Source organism: Apium graveolens, chromosome 10, assembly GCF_009905375.1.
Source record: "Apium graveolens cultivar Ventura chromosome 10, ASM990537v1, whole genome shotgun sequence".
In the NCBI taxonomy this organism is placed as follows: Eukaryota; Viridiplantae; Streptophyta; class Magnoliopsida; order Apiales; family Apiaceae; genus Apium; species Apium graveolens.
Window position 1 is genome coordinate 142,482,021 of NC_133656.1, and position 12,023 is coordinate 142,494,043.

At 34.2% G+C, this 12,023-nt stretch overlaps 3 protein-coding genes across 6 annotated transcripts; 2 read left to right on the plus strand and 1 right to left on the minus strand.

The window, feature by feature from the left end:
• Positions 1 to 227: 227 nt before the first annotated feature.
• LOC141692372 (uncharacterized) lies at positions 228 to 2,877 on the plus strand. Its single transcript, XM_074497185.1, has 6 exons — positions 228 to 606; positions 686 to 886; positions 1,335 to 1,643; positions 1,837 to 1,998; positions 2,255 to 2,338; positions 2,629 to 2,877. The coding sequence occupies exons 1-6, from the start codon at positions 577 to 579 to the stop codon at positions 2,734 to 2,736; spliced, it is 894 nt and encodes a 297-aa protein (XP_074353286.1). The 5' UTR covers positions 228 to 576; the 3' UTR covers positions 2,737 to 2,877.
• A 117-nt stretch (positions 2,878 to 2,994) lies between these two features.
• Positions 2,995 to 5,618, plus strand: LOC141692371 (uncharacterized). Of its 4 annotated transcripts, XM_074497184.1 has the most exons (6): positions 2,995 to 3,333; positions 3,439 to 3,639; positions 4,081 to 4,389; positions 4,568 to 4,729; positions 4,994 to 5,077; positions 5,368 to 5,618. In XM_074497184.1, exons 1-6 carry the CDS (start codon positions 3,304 to 3,306, stop codon positions 5,473 to 5,475), a joined length of 894 nt encoding a protein of 297 aa, XP_074353285.1. In that variant the 5' UTR covers positions 2,995 to 3,303; the 3' UTR covers positions 5,476 to 5,618. The 4 variants fall into 4 exon arrangements, with proteins under 4 accessions (XP_074353285.1, XP_074353283.1, XP_074353284.1 ...); XM_074497182.1 differs by having other exon boundaries at positions 2,995 to 3,639; XM_074497183.1 differs by lacking the exon at positions 5,368 to 5,618 and having other exon boundaries at positions 4,994 to 5,361.
• A 318-nt stretch (positions 5,619 to 5,936) lies between these two features.
• Positions 5,937 to 6,749, minus strand: LOC141691081 (uncharacterized). The gene has a single exon (XM_074495826.1). It carries the CDS (start codon positions 6,747 to 6,749, stop codon positions 5,937 to 5,939), a length of 813 nt encoding a protein of 270 aa, XP_074351927.1.
• Between the last annotated feature and the right edge of the window lie 5,274 nt (positions 6,750 to 12,023).

A 12,023-nucleotide genomic window follows, 5' to 3' on the forward strand; every position in this document is an offset into this window, starting at 1 on the left:
AACTGTTTCCACCATAAGGCTATATACTTAGCTTTATAAATGTAACACAAGTCCGTGTCTTGACTGTCTTCTAACTTAAGTTCATATATTTCTTGTCCAAATTTTAAAAGAGATCGTGTCTTGACCGTCTTCTACGTTAGGTAAATACTACTTTAGCTAAATATTGTGTGGCCAATTTTCATATACAAACAGATGATTGTCGTAGGTAGCATACTTTTCGCTAGTAATAAGTGCAGTAAGATAAAAACACGTGTTACTTTCCGAAGTTTCTGTTGATAACAAACGCGGTAAGTTATGTTGCAAGTCATAAATCCATATCCATTTTAAAATTAGCAAGTGTTACTAAATTTTATGAAAGATGTTGAATAAAATGACCCATTTATACTACTGTTTTCTCATTCACGACAACGGGGTTGTTAGTTGTTAGTCTGGAGTCGTTAATTACCAACTCAATTTGGATCCAATTACTCTGAAGACAATTGCATTAATCTATCAACACCAAACACTTATATGAACCACACATACACGGAAAACACAAGTGACAAGTTAGTGGTTTTTAAGGAAGAGCTGTAGCAAATGGCAAAGAAGCTCGTTAAGTACTGTGTGGTAATTTCATTTCATTCTATCATTCTCAACGTACTGTTTATTATTTGCAAGTTAATCTTATGATCAGGGACTAAAACAGGTGGACGCGTTTACTGATTCTGCATTTAAGGGAAACCCGGCTGCTGTGTGTCTGTTAGAAGACGAGAAAGACGAGTTATGGTTACAAGCAGTGGCTACTGAGTTCAATATTTCACAGACATGTTTCTTGACTCGAATTGCCTCTGACTCTGCTTCTTCCAACCCTCAATTTGGCCTCAGATGGTTTACTCCTGTTGCTGAGGTCCTCTTTCTTTCTCTATTTATTCATTTCTTATTATTGGTATTATTTATTAGGATTATTGAGCTTTTTTCAAAAAAGGAAAGGACCATTGTTGTGCGACTTTGATCTTGAGAGACAATTTTATCTACCCCTTGAAGGTGTTCTTGTTGATATGTAATCGTATTATCTATATTATCATCTAATTTTGCATATACAGTACTGCTAGGCACAAGTAAAAGTTATTGTGAATAATTAGCAAGAGTACTTTCATTTCACAATCTTTTCTTTGTTAAAAAATAATAATAACTCTTTTATTGTTTATAAATACATTTGACAAAAGTTGTTTCAACCGCTTTGAAATTGTCACACAGCTTTTCAAGTCTTTCTGAGTAATTTTGAGTAAGGAAATGGTGAAGTTTGATGACAAATTCTTGCCGATTCTCTTTATTAGTATTGTTGCTGTGTACAGGTTAAACTTTGTGGTCATGGGACTTTAGCAACATCCCACTTTCTCTTCAACTCTGGTTTGGTTGATGCTGATGTAATAGAGTTTTTGACACTCTCTGGAATTTTGACTGCTAAGAGAGTTCCAGATCCCAAAATCTCGATCAGTGCACCCTCAGAGAATGGTAATGAATGTCATGGTTTCTCTGTTGAATTGACTTTTCCAGCCCTTCCGTTGTCTGATTATGACTGCCCTGAAAATTTGACGGAATCTCCAAGCTTGAGCAGCGTCTCAACTCTTGAAATTAAGAAAACTCCTTACGATGATCTCTTTGTATGTATTACTTCCTCTCATCATAACCTCGCAACTTAGCTTATAAAGTATATAATGTGACTGCAGGTGAAAACTTAGGTGATGAGACTGGAAAATGTGTTAATTCATTTTGCTTGTTGAGATATAAAAGCTCCATTTCTGCTGATTATATTTTATTATTTAAACCTTATGATGTTGAAGTTTGAATTGGCAGATTGTACTTCCATCCGCAAAGGCGGTTTCAGAATACCAACCACAGTTTGATGAGATACAAAAACTACCTGGCAGAGGATTAATTATGACAGCACTTGCACCTGCTAATTCTGGTTTCGACTTCTATAGTCGCTTCTTCTGTCCGAAACTTGGAATAAAGGAGGTATTTGTTTCATTTCTCAGTTTACAAAATTTTGACAAATTGATTATATATAATGCCAAAACAGAACTTTGTTTCACCTAAATGAAAAGCAGCCTCAAGTCTTGCAAACACAAGTGAGAAAGCTTTTTATGTATTAAAATACATGAAGGAACTGATTTATTTTTCAATGAAATAATCACTGATATGAATTTTAATCATTTCACACGCGATACCTCTACTGAAAATCGATACATTGTGTCTTACATTATATATCCAGGATCCTGTTTGTGGGAGTGCACACTGTGCCTTAGCACCCTATTGGAGCCAAAAGCTGGGAAATACTGAATTGGTCGCATATCAAGTTCCGTCTCTCTCCCTAACTTTATATTTTGTCACACATTTACATACCAATACTAGAACTATCGATATGCAGGCAACATATGACATATGCAAACTCACATTCATGAGATAGATTTAGCTCCTCTCTGGTGATCACTATAACCGAGTCTCGTATTTATCACCACTATCTTACTCTCCCTCACACACGCATGAGCTGCGCACACATGCATTTGCACATGCATGTGAATTATGATCTCGATTCTTGAATATAAAGAAAGAAATAAAAATCTAAAATCCAATTTCTTGTATCAGGCATCTCCTAGAGGCGGCATTATAAACCTGCATGTGGATGAGAAGAATCAGAGGGTATTGCTTCGAGGAAAATCCGTTACTGTCATGGAAGGTTCACTTTTAGCTTGAAAATTAAGTCATAACTTTCTGTAATGAATCAAGAGCCGGAGAGACTCTTGATGACTCAAAATTAAATAATTTCGATTTAGGATCTTCTTTTTGTTGTAATCTACAATCGTAATTTTACCAGCATCTGCATTTACATGTGTCCTCCTTCGCAAATTCCCCTCTTGCTTATTATAATTTTGTTACTGGATATCGAAATTTATTTGCTACCTTAAATTATAGCAAACTGTTATTTTATAATCTTAGAAACAAACAAGTCTGGACAAATACTTAGCAAAAAAAAAAAAAAAAAAAAAAAAAAAACAAGTCTGGACAAATGTAGGGAAAGTTGAAATGGAGCTGTATATGATGACAATTGACAAAGGAGTACCAGTGAAGTTGTGAAAGGGTTAAATAAAATGACTCATTAATACTATTTTCTGATTAACGACAATGGGGGTTGTTAGTTGTTAGTCTAGAGTCAAATAGTTTATCAACTCAATTTGGCAAATACTAAACACTTATATCAGCAACACATGCATTAAAAACACATTTGACAAGTTGGTGTTCATCGCGAAAGAGCTCTAGCAAATGGCAAAAATGCTTGTCAAGTACTGTGTGGTAATTTCATTTCTCAATCTCTTTATCTCTATATAATTACATAGTTTTAATTTTCTGCAAGTTAAACATATGATCCGGGGTTGTTTTGTTGTGGGATTGAAACAGGTGGACGCGTTTACGGATTCTGCGTTTAAGGGAAACCCGGCTGCTGTGTGTTTGTTGGAAGAGGAGAAAGATGAATTATGGTTACAAGCTGTGGCTACTGAGTTCAATATTTCACAGACATGTTTCTTGACTCGGATTGCCTCTGACTCTGCTTCTTCCAACCCTCAATTTGGGCTCAGATGGTTCACTCCTGTTGCTGAGGTCCTCTTTCTTTCTCTATATTTTTTATTCTTATTACTGGTATTATTTATTAGGACTATTGAGTTTTTTTGTTGTTATTCGACTTTGATCTTGAGACACCATTTTATCTACCCCTTTAAAGATGACTGTGTTGATACGTAATTGCATTATCTAAATTATTATCTAATTTTGCATATACAATCCTGCTAGGCACAAGTAAAAGTTATTGTGAAAAATTAGCAAGAGTGCCTCATTTCACAATCTTTTACTTGTTAAAGAATAATAATAATAACACTTGTATTGTTTATAAATACATCTGATAGGCCTTGTTTCAACCGCTTTGAATTTCTTACACATCTTTTTAACTCTTTATTAGTTGTTTTGAATTTTGAGTAAAGAAATTGTGAAGTGTGATGACACATTCTTGCGGTTTCTCTTTATAAGTATTGTTGCTGTGTACAGCTTAAACTCTGTGGCTCCGGGACTTTAGCAGCATCCCACTTCCTCTTCAACTCTGGTTTGGTTGATGCTGATGTAATAGAGTTCATGACTCTCTCTGGAATTTTAACTGCTAAGAGAGTACCGGATGCCAAAATCTCGATCAGTGCACCCTTAGCGAATGGTAATGAATGTCATGGTTTCTCTGTTGAATTGACTTTTCCTGCCCATCCGTTGTCTGATTATGACTGCCCTGGAAATTTGACGCAATCTCCAAGCTTGAGCAGCATCTCAACTCTTGAAATTAAGAAAACTCCCTACGATGATCTCTTTGTATGTATCACTTCCTCTAAACATAATCTAGCAACTAAACTTACAAAGTATATAATGCGACTGCAGGTGGAAAGTGGAAAATGTGTTCATCCTTTTTGCTGGTTGAGATATAAAAGCTCCATTTCTGCTGATTCTATTTTATTATTAAACCGTATGATATTGAAGTTTGGATTGGCAGGTTGTACTTCATTCTGCAAAGGCGGTTTCAGAATACCAACCACAGTTTGATGAGATACAAAAACTACCTGCCAGAGGATTAATTATCACAGCAGTTGCACCTTCTAATTCTGGTTTCGACTTCTACAGTCGCTTCTTCTCTCCCAAACTTGCGATCAAGGAGGTATTTGTTGCCATTTTTCAGCTTCAAGTTTACTAAATTTTGACAAATTGATCATATATAATGCCAAAACTGAACTTTGTTTCACCTAAATGAAAAGCAGCCTCAAGTCTTGCAAACACAAGTGAGAAAGCTTTTTATGTATTAAAATACATGAAGGAACTGATTTATTTTTCAATGAAATAATCACTGATATGAATTTTAATCATTTCACACGCGATACCTCTACTGAAAATCGATACATTGTGTCTTACATTATATATCCAGGATCCTGTTTGTGGGAGTGCACACTGTGCCTTAGCACCCTATTGGAGCCAAAAGCTGGGAAATACTGAATTGGTCGCATATCAAGTTCTGTCTCTCTCCCTACCTTTACATTTTGTCACACATTTACATACAAATACTAGAACTATCGATACGCAGGCAACAGATGACATATGCAAACTCACATTCATGAGATAGATTTAGCTCCTCTCTGGTGATCACTATAACCGAGTCTCGTATTTATCACCACTATCTTACTCTCCCTCACACACGCATGAGCTGCGCACACATGCATCTGCAGATGCATATAAATTATGATCTCCATTCTTGAATATAAAAAAATAAATAAATATCTGATTTCTAATTTCTTGTAACAGGCATCTCCTAGAGGCGGCATTATAAACCTGCATGTGGATGAGAAGAATCAGAGAGTATTGATTCGAGGAAAATCCGTTACTGTCATGGAAGGTTCACTTTTAGCTTAAAAATTAAGTCATAACTTTCTGTAATGAATCAAGGGCCTGAGGGACTCTTGATGACTCGAGACTAAAATAATTTCGATCTAGGATCTTCTTCTTTTTGTTGTAAGCTAAAATCGTAACTTTACCAGCATTTGCATTTTCATGTGTCCTGGTTCGCAAATTCCCCTCTTGCTTATAATATTTTTGTTACTAGATTTCAAAACTCATTTGCTACTTTAAATTATAGTAAACTTGATATAATTAAACTGTAGAGTAAAAAATGAAGAAAGAAAGAGAGAGATTAAAAAGTATTGTTACTTCTTCATTTGTGATTGGTTCATCATTATAACTAGCCAAGTTTATTTCCATCCTTTGTCCATTCTGCCTTTTAGATGACTCGTAAAGTTCTACAAGATACAAGATGTTTAGGTGTACGATAAGTACGAGTCCAATGCCCATGAGCCCCACATCTAAAGCAGATATCTCTAGTATTCCCTTCTGGTGGTGCCTTCAATTGACATCTCATTCTGCCACTTTTGGTGGCCAGAGTTGTTGTATCCATCACGCTGCCACTTCAGGTGATCAGAGTTATACTGATTACGAAATCGACCAAGAAAATTTCCGTGTCCATGATTCCATCCGTAATCTCGTCCTCCTCTATGCCCTTTCCCACGTCCATTCTTCCGGAATGACGTGTTATGTACTTCAGGTAACTGGGCAGAGCCTGTGGGACGTATCTGATGTTTTTTCAATAACAACTCGTTGTTCTTTTCAGCTTTAAGAAGGAGAGATATCAGCTCACTATATTTTTGAAAATTGCGCTCCCGATATTGTTGCGCCAGAATCATAGTATTGGGGTGAAAGGTTGAGAGCGTCTTTTCAATCATGCCAGCATCAGTAATATTCTCACCACACAAGGTCAGTTTGGAGCTTATTTTAAATAAGGCAGAATTATACTCAACAACAAATTTGAATTTATGTAACCTTATGTTAAGCCAATCATACTTGGCATAAGGTAGATGAACAAGTTTTTGGTGATCAAATCTAACTTTGAGATTATTCCAAAGGGTGAGTGAGTTTTTGACGGTTAAGTATTCAGATTTTAAATTTTCATGAATGTGATGTCTTAGAAAAATGATAGCCTTGGCATTTTGTTCAACGCTTGGAGTTTTTCCCGATTCTATGGTGTCTTTTAACCCGTTAGCACTAAGGTGTATTTCAGCATCGACTACCCAAGATAGATAATTATCACCAGATACATCCAAGGCAAGAAACTCTAATATTGCAAGATTCGCCATTCTGAATAGATTTTAAACAAGATATAATATGTCACATAATATTTAAACAAGCAAGTTGAAATAATAACTTTATACAAAAGTTACAACGGCATGATCGGCCAGAAAACTTTTGATTATTACTTGACGACATCGTCATCTTTACGTCATCTTTATAGTAGTATTACTTGACGGCATAGCCATCTTTATAGTATTCAATTAGTAACATAAATAAATATGTAACAATAATTAGAATAAAATGAGTAAAATAAATCGTACCTCTTTTATGAAATAGTTTTAGTTGATAGAGACTCGTGAGTCAGAATAAGTCGTACCTCTTTCGAGAATCAAGTTTCAGTTGGCAGAGACTCGTGCTGATAATGCTATATAAATAAACTATAGAGTAAGAATTGGAGAAGGAAAGAGAGAGATCTCAAAAGTATTATTACTTTTTCTGTGATTGGTAAAGTACAAATGACTAGAAAAAACTTCTATTTATAGTAGAGTTTTATCAACTATACTAAGAAAACTTAATAGGTAAGTTTTCTTAGTCAGGTTAATAAAATCTTAATTTTCCTGACAAGTTTCCAATATTAAATTAAGTCTTTCTTGATAAGTATCACGAGTCTTTCTTAGTAAGTATTACGAGTCTTCCTTAGTAAGATTTGATTATCATTATTATAACAAAACTCTTATTTTATAATCTTAGAAACAAACAAGTGTGGACAAATGAAGTGTTAAATAGGAGTAGTGGATTAATACGTGGATTATATTCTATGTTACATAATTGGAGTATATTTGTAGGGTTTTTGTGTCTGCTATGTATGATTTGATATTGTGATTGTTTGTCAAATGTTCAGAAAATGTTATCCAAAGTTCTCATCGTAATTCGATAGTTTTTAATTCAATGTTAGTATGCATATTGATATCTAATATGACTTTTGATGTTTGTTTCTTGATCATTAATTTGTAAGTTTTTTATCAACTGGTGAGGAAATTTGGTTGCCCATTTTTTATGTTTCAATGTGATAGTGCTTTCGTTGAATTATTTGTATATATGGGTCTCATGAATGAATATTGTTTAAATTCGTTTCTATGATAAAATTATATTTTAGCATTACATTTTTTTGCATTATCCTGTTCATTTTGGTCCTTACATTTTTAGCATTTAGATCAGAAATATGGCGAGTGATGCTAACAAAAAGCAACTTAATTGCGGAGATGCGGTTGATATTATCAGTAACTTACCCAGTAACTTAGTACACCTCATTCTAAAGCGAATGCCGGTTCACGATGCAGCAAGAATGAGTGTTCTCTCAAAAACATTGAAGGATATATGGCCAAGGCACCCAAACCTAGTTTTTAGTGACGACTTTTTCAAGGAATTGCGTCTTAAGAGGTCTGTTAAGATAAATAGAGAAACATTACCAGATGAAGTTCTCAAGAACTATCAGTGTTGTTCTTTTAGCACATAGTGGTCCCATTTTGAAGTTTTGTATCAACATTCCTCAAGATCTGCCTCATCATCACTATTCGGATACGATTTTACGGATTAAAAACATATCAAACAATGAAGTTAGAAAAGTGAAACTTAGAAAATTTTCATCCAGTGCCTACAAAATACCATCTTATTTATTTTCCTGCTCGGTGTTGACTCATTTGATTCTGGAAAATTGTGTTCTCACACCACCACCAAAATTTGAAGGTTTTTGTAACCTAATTAGTGTTAAGCTTTTCAGGGTCATAATTACTACTGAAATGTCATTTGGGGCCAAACTTGATAAGTTGCATTTGCAATATTACACTGGGATTGAACATTTGGGAAGTCATTTCAAAGATTATATCAATCTAACTGAGTTAATTATAGACCATTGTGGAGAAATTGATTACCAATGGTTTGAATGCACCCAGAAGATGAATCATCTTTTTCTCTTTTTAAAAGAAGTAGCAAACAAAATTATAGATCTAGAAAAGCTAGTTGGCAATATGACTAGAATATGTTTCATTTATCTTGACGGTTATTTTCTCAAGGTAATTAAACTTAACATCGAACAAAGTTTATTGACTGATAATATCATTCACTAATTGGATTTTAATTTGACCACATGTTCTGTATTTTAAGTTTTTTTTTCTGATATACATGCATATATGTGTGTGTTGTTTGATAGATTTTGGAACCAGGTGCAGCGATTATGAAGGTGCTTATGCCAACATTGGATTACTTGAAAACTCTTATGCTTGAAGATGTTGGATTTTATGATTTGGTTCAGATTCAAAATGTTATTTGCTTAATCAGAATTTCGCCCAACCTGCAAAGGCTCAGCATAGATCTGGTGAGAACTAGTTTCCCCTATAAATTTAAAATTTCACTTCTTATTCATAGATGTGTACGTACGTACTATTCCTCTCTAGACTTTTGTTTTCTCATTCTTTTTTCACCGTGTATTAAAGACTTGCACTTCTCTCCATGGAAGGGATCATAACTTTTATCTATTATCTTCAATATTTGTCTTGTTTTTCTTCATATAACAATTTATTTTTCCACTTCGTTTATCAATTACATCTTGTTCCTTCTGTCTCTTTGATAGCCACATCATACCAATGCTTTTATATCGTCTATAATAATATTAAACTGTATCTAGTTGTTAGGGCGAAAACATGCGCTAACATTCACGCAAGTATACGCGTTCGCAAGTAGTATAAGATATAGATCAGATTCGTTCCCACAGAGACTGGTTTAGGTTAAGTTCAATTTATGCACCTATGCAATAATGTATGATTATCGCTCAATGTTAAGACATATAACAAATTGGGTTTTGATTAAACTAAAAGATTATACTAAATAACATTAAATAAGAGAATAAAGAGGATTAAATACTATATGACACAAACATGGTATTCAAATTTCATTAAATACTTCATTCAATAGCCTTTTTGTTCTTAACCTTAGCATGTAATGGTGATGACACTAATCAGATAACACGAAACTAGTAAACGCCAACTTTCGTTGTACGAATACCCTACTACCAAGCATCCACAAAAGAGATAAAAGTTGAATAGATACCAATTATGCTTAGTCCTTATATATCTATAAGAATTGAAAACATAACGGTTTAATGCGCAAGTTATCTATCGTGATTACATAGGGCAAGTAAGATGGTTAAAATTACCTACGAATCATGCATAACAATTATACATGAACCTATGCTAGCATGGCAAGTTCTAAACCTCTATATTCACTGTCGCTTCAATAGAGATTAACACGCTATCTTATATGTTAGCTACGCACATAAGACGAATAAGCACAACCAATACTAGGATATCAATCAATCACCACACACCAAGATATTGAAACAATTTAACTAAATAAATCCATAAATAAATCCGCCAGAACCTCACGATATCGATTAGTTCATAATCGAACTCATCATCACCATGGGTTCCAATGAAAGCATGATAATAAACAATATAAGAGTAATAGGGTTCAAAGATAAATCGAAAACGAGCATCCAAGTATCGCCTAAATTAAAGAAAACAAAACTCTTCTTCTCCGTAGCCGTCTCGTGTATCCTTCTTGTTAAAAACGTCTTTTTATGGGTATATATAGGCTCCAGGATGACCAGGACTCTCAAAATCTTCAATTTCGACTAAAATCAGGATTCTGGGGCAGAAACCGGGCGCAACCGCGCTGACATTCTGGAAATTTTCTAACAAATCTTCTTTTGGCCATATCTTGAGTTCTGCTCGTCAGAATTAGGCGATTCAACTGCCCACGCGAAGCTAACGAGATTATCTACAAATTGAGAATGGACTAGGCTTCCAATTCTGATATCTTTTTAGCATATTTCCTTGAAAAACTCATGTCTTCATATAACTGATGCCTTAAATACAATAACACAACAACACATCAAAAATACCAACAACTTGAGTCCAAAACACCAACTTAAGCCTGTAATGAAGCATTCCAAGTAGATGTTAAATCCACTTATCACCAGTCCTGATCAAAAAATTTGGGTTTTTTAATATTTATAACCCTCTTGTTATTTGTCTCCTCGATGGTCAAGATAACTTGTCAAATCTAAATTCAAGGTTTACAGATGATTTAAAGTCTGAGTGTTATGTGCGTGCGCATATTTGAATTATGTAATGGATGTTACTAGAAAAAAAATATTCGTCAATACTAGATATTTTTTTTATAATTCATATAACATAACTATCTACAAATAAAGATTTTTTTATCAACAGATTACTATGAATATCTATAATATATCTCTTAGTAACATAATTTTGATTGCATAAATATTTTTCCTAAAATAAGATCAAGCACTAAATGAAATCTACATGTTCATGAGTACTATGCTCTTATATTAACCTTGTATGTAGGAGAGCGGGAACAGTATGAACTTGACAGAAAGCAGGGAACTTATGGTGTCATTGGTTGTACAAGATTTGCAATCACCAAACTTGATTGACTTGAATTTTAACCAACTTGAAAATGTGGGAATATATTTAGTAGTTGATTCCTCTGAGCTTCAGTTCATAAGATTTTGCTTGCATCTTCTTCTTCGCTTAGAAGGATGGAAATTTCTTACGGTGTGACTAATGATCCTGAAGGAGCGTCAATGATTTTGGCAGATTTAGTGAGGTTCCCCCGAGCATCCCCAACTGCCGAAATAAAATGGATGTAACTAGAAGTAGTGGTAGCTTTGTTATGGATTTAATAATGAATCATATGATCTCCTCAAAATTGTTTATTTTGTGTTTGCAAATCAGACCTCTTTTTGTAACCCTAGAATTAGAGATATTTATTTTGGATTCAGTGAAGTGTAATTATAATTGCATCAATCTTTTTATTATTCTATGTATTCTTAGTGAATTATACCCTCATTAGAATTTAATGGATTTTCATGTTTCAAGTCCTTAAACTGTAAGCTACAAGGAGTTGTGGTTGCTCCTCATTGACAATCATATTTCGGGGTTCCCTCTTCTTGAGAGTAATAATTTGTAATACCCCGTATCAAAAATACATAAAACTAGAAGGGACGTTCATAGACGTCTTACATATACAACACTTCTGGTTGACGTATATGTTTCCACATTTTATAGATATGATGGAGGAAGATTAAGAACTTTGTGCAGAGTTCAGGTTGCAACTTTGATAGGTTTCTTAGTGGCAAACCATGTTCAAGAAGCTCACTGGGTAAAGCTACATTACAAAGAAGACAATGATAAGATGTTTACTTGAAGTTAAAAGCTTTACGGATAGTAAACATGTTTATGATGATTACTTTCTCCAAT

What these genes read in the sequence shown, in the direction of transcription:
- LOC141692372 (XM_074497185.1), top strand. Translation starts at nt 577, where the DNA reads ATGGCAAAGAAGCTCGTTAAGTACTGTGTG. An exon ending in GGTTTACTCCTGTTGCTGAG is followed by an intron (nt 887 to 1,334) that starts GTCCTCTTTCTT and finishes TGCTGTGTACAG; the next exon opens with GTTAAACTTTGTGGTCATGG. An exon ending in CTCCTTACGATGATCTCTTT is followed by an intron (nt 1,644 to 1,836) that starts GTATGTATTACT and finishes TTGAATTGGCAG; the next exon opens with ATTGTACTTCCATCCGCAAA.
- LOC141692371 (XM_074497181.1), top strand. Translation starts at nt 3,403, where the DNA reads ATGATCCGGGGTTGTTTTGTTGTGGGATTGAAACAGGTGGACGCGTTT. An exon ending in CTCCCTACGATGATCTCTTT is followed by an intron (nt 4,390 to 4,567) that starts GTATGTATCACT and finishes TTGGATTGGCAG; the next exon opens with GTTGTACTTCATTCTGCAAA. An exon ending in CCAAACTTGCGATCAAGGAG is followed by an intron (nt 4,730 to 4,993) that starts GTATTTGTTGCC and finishes TTATATATCCAG; the next exon opens with GATCCTGTTTGTGGGAGTGC.
- LOC141691081 (XM_074495826.1), bottom strand. Translation starts at nt 6,749, where the DNA reads ATGGCGAATCTTGCAATATTAGAGTTTCTTGCCTTGGATGTATCTGGT.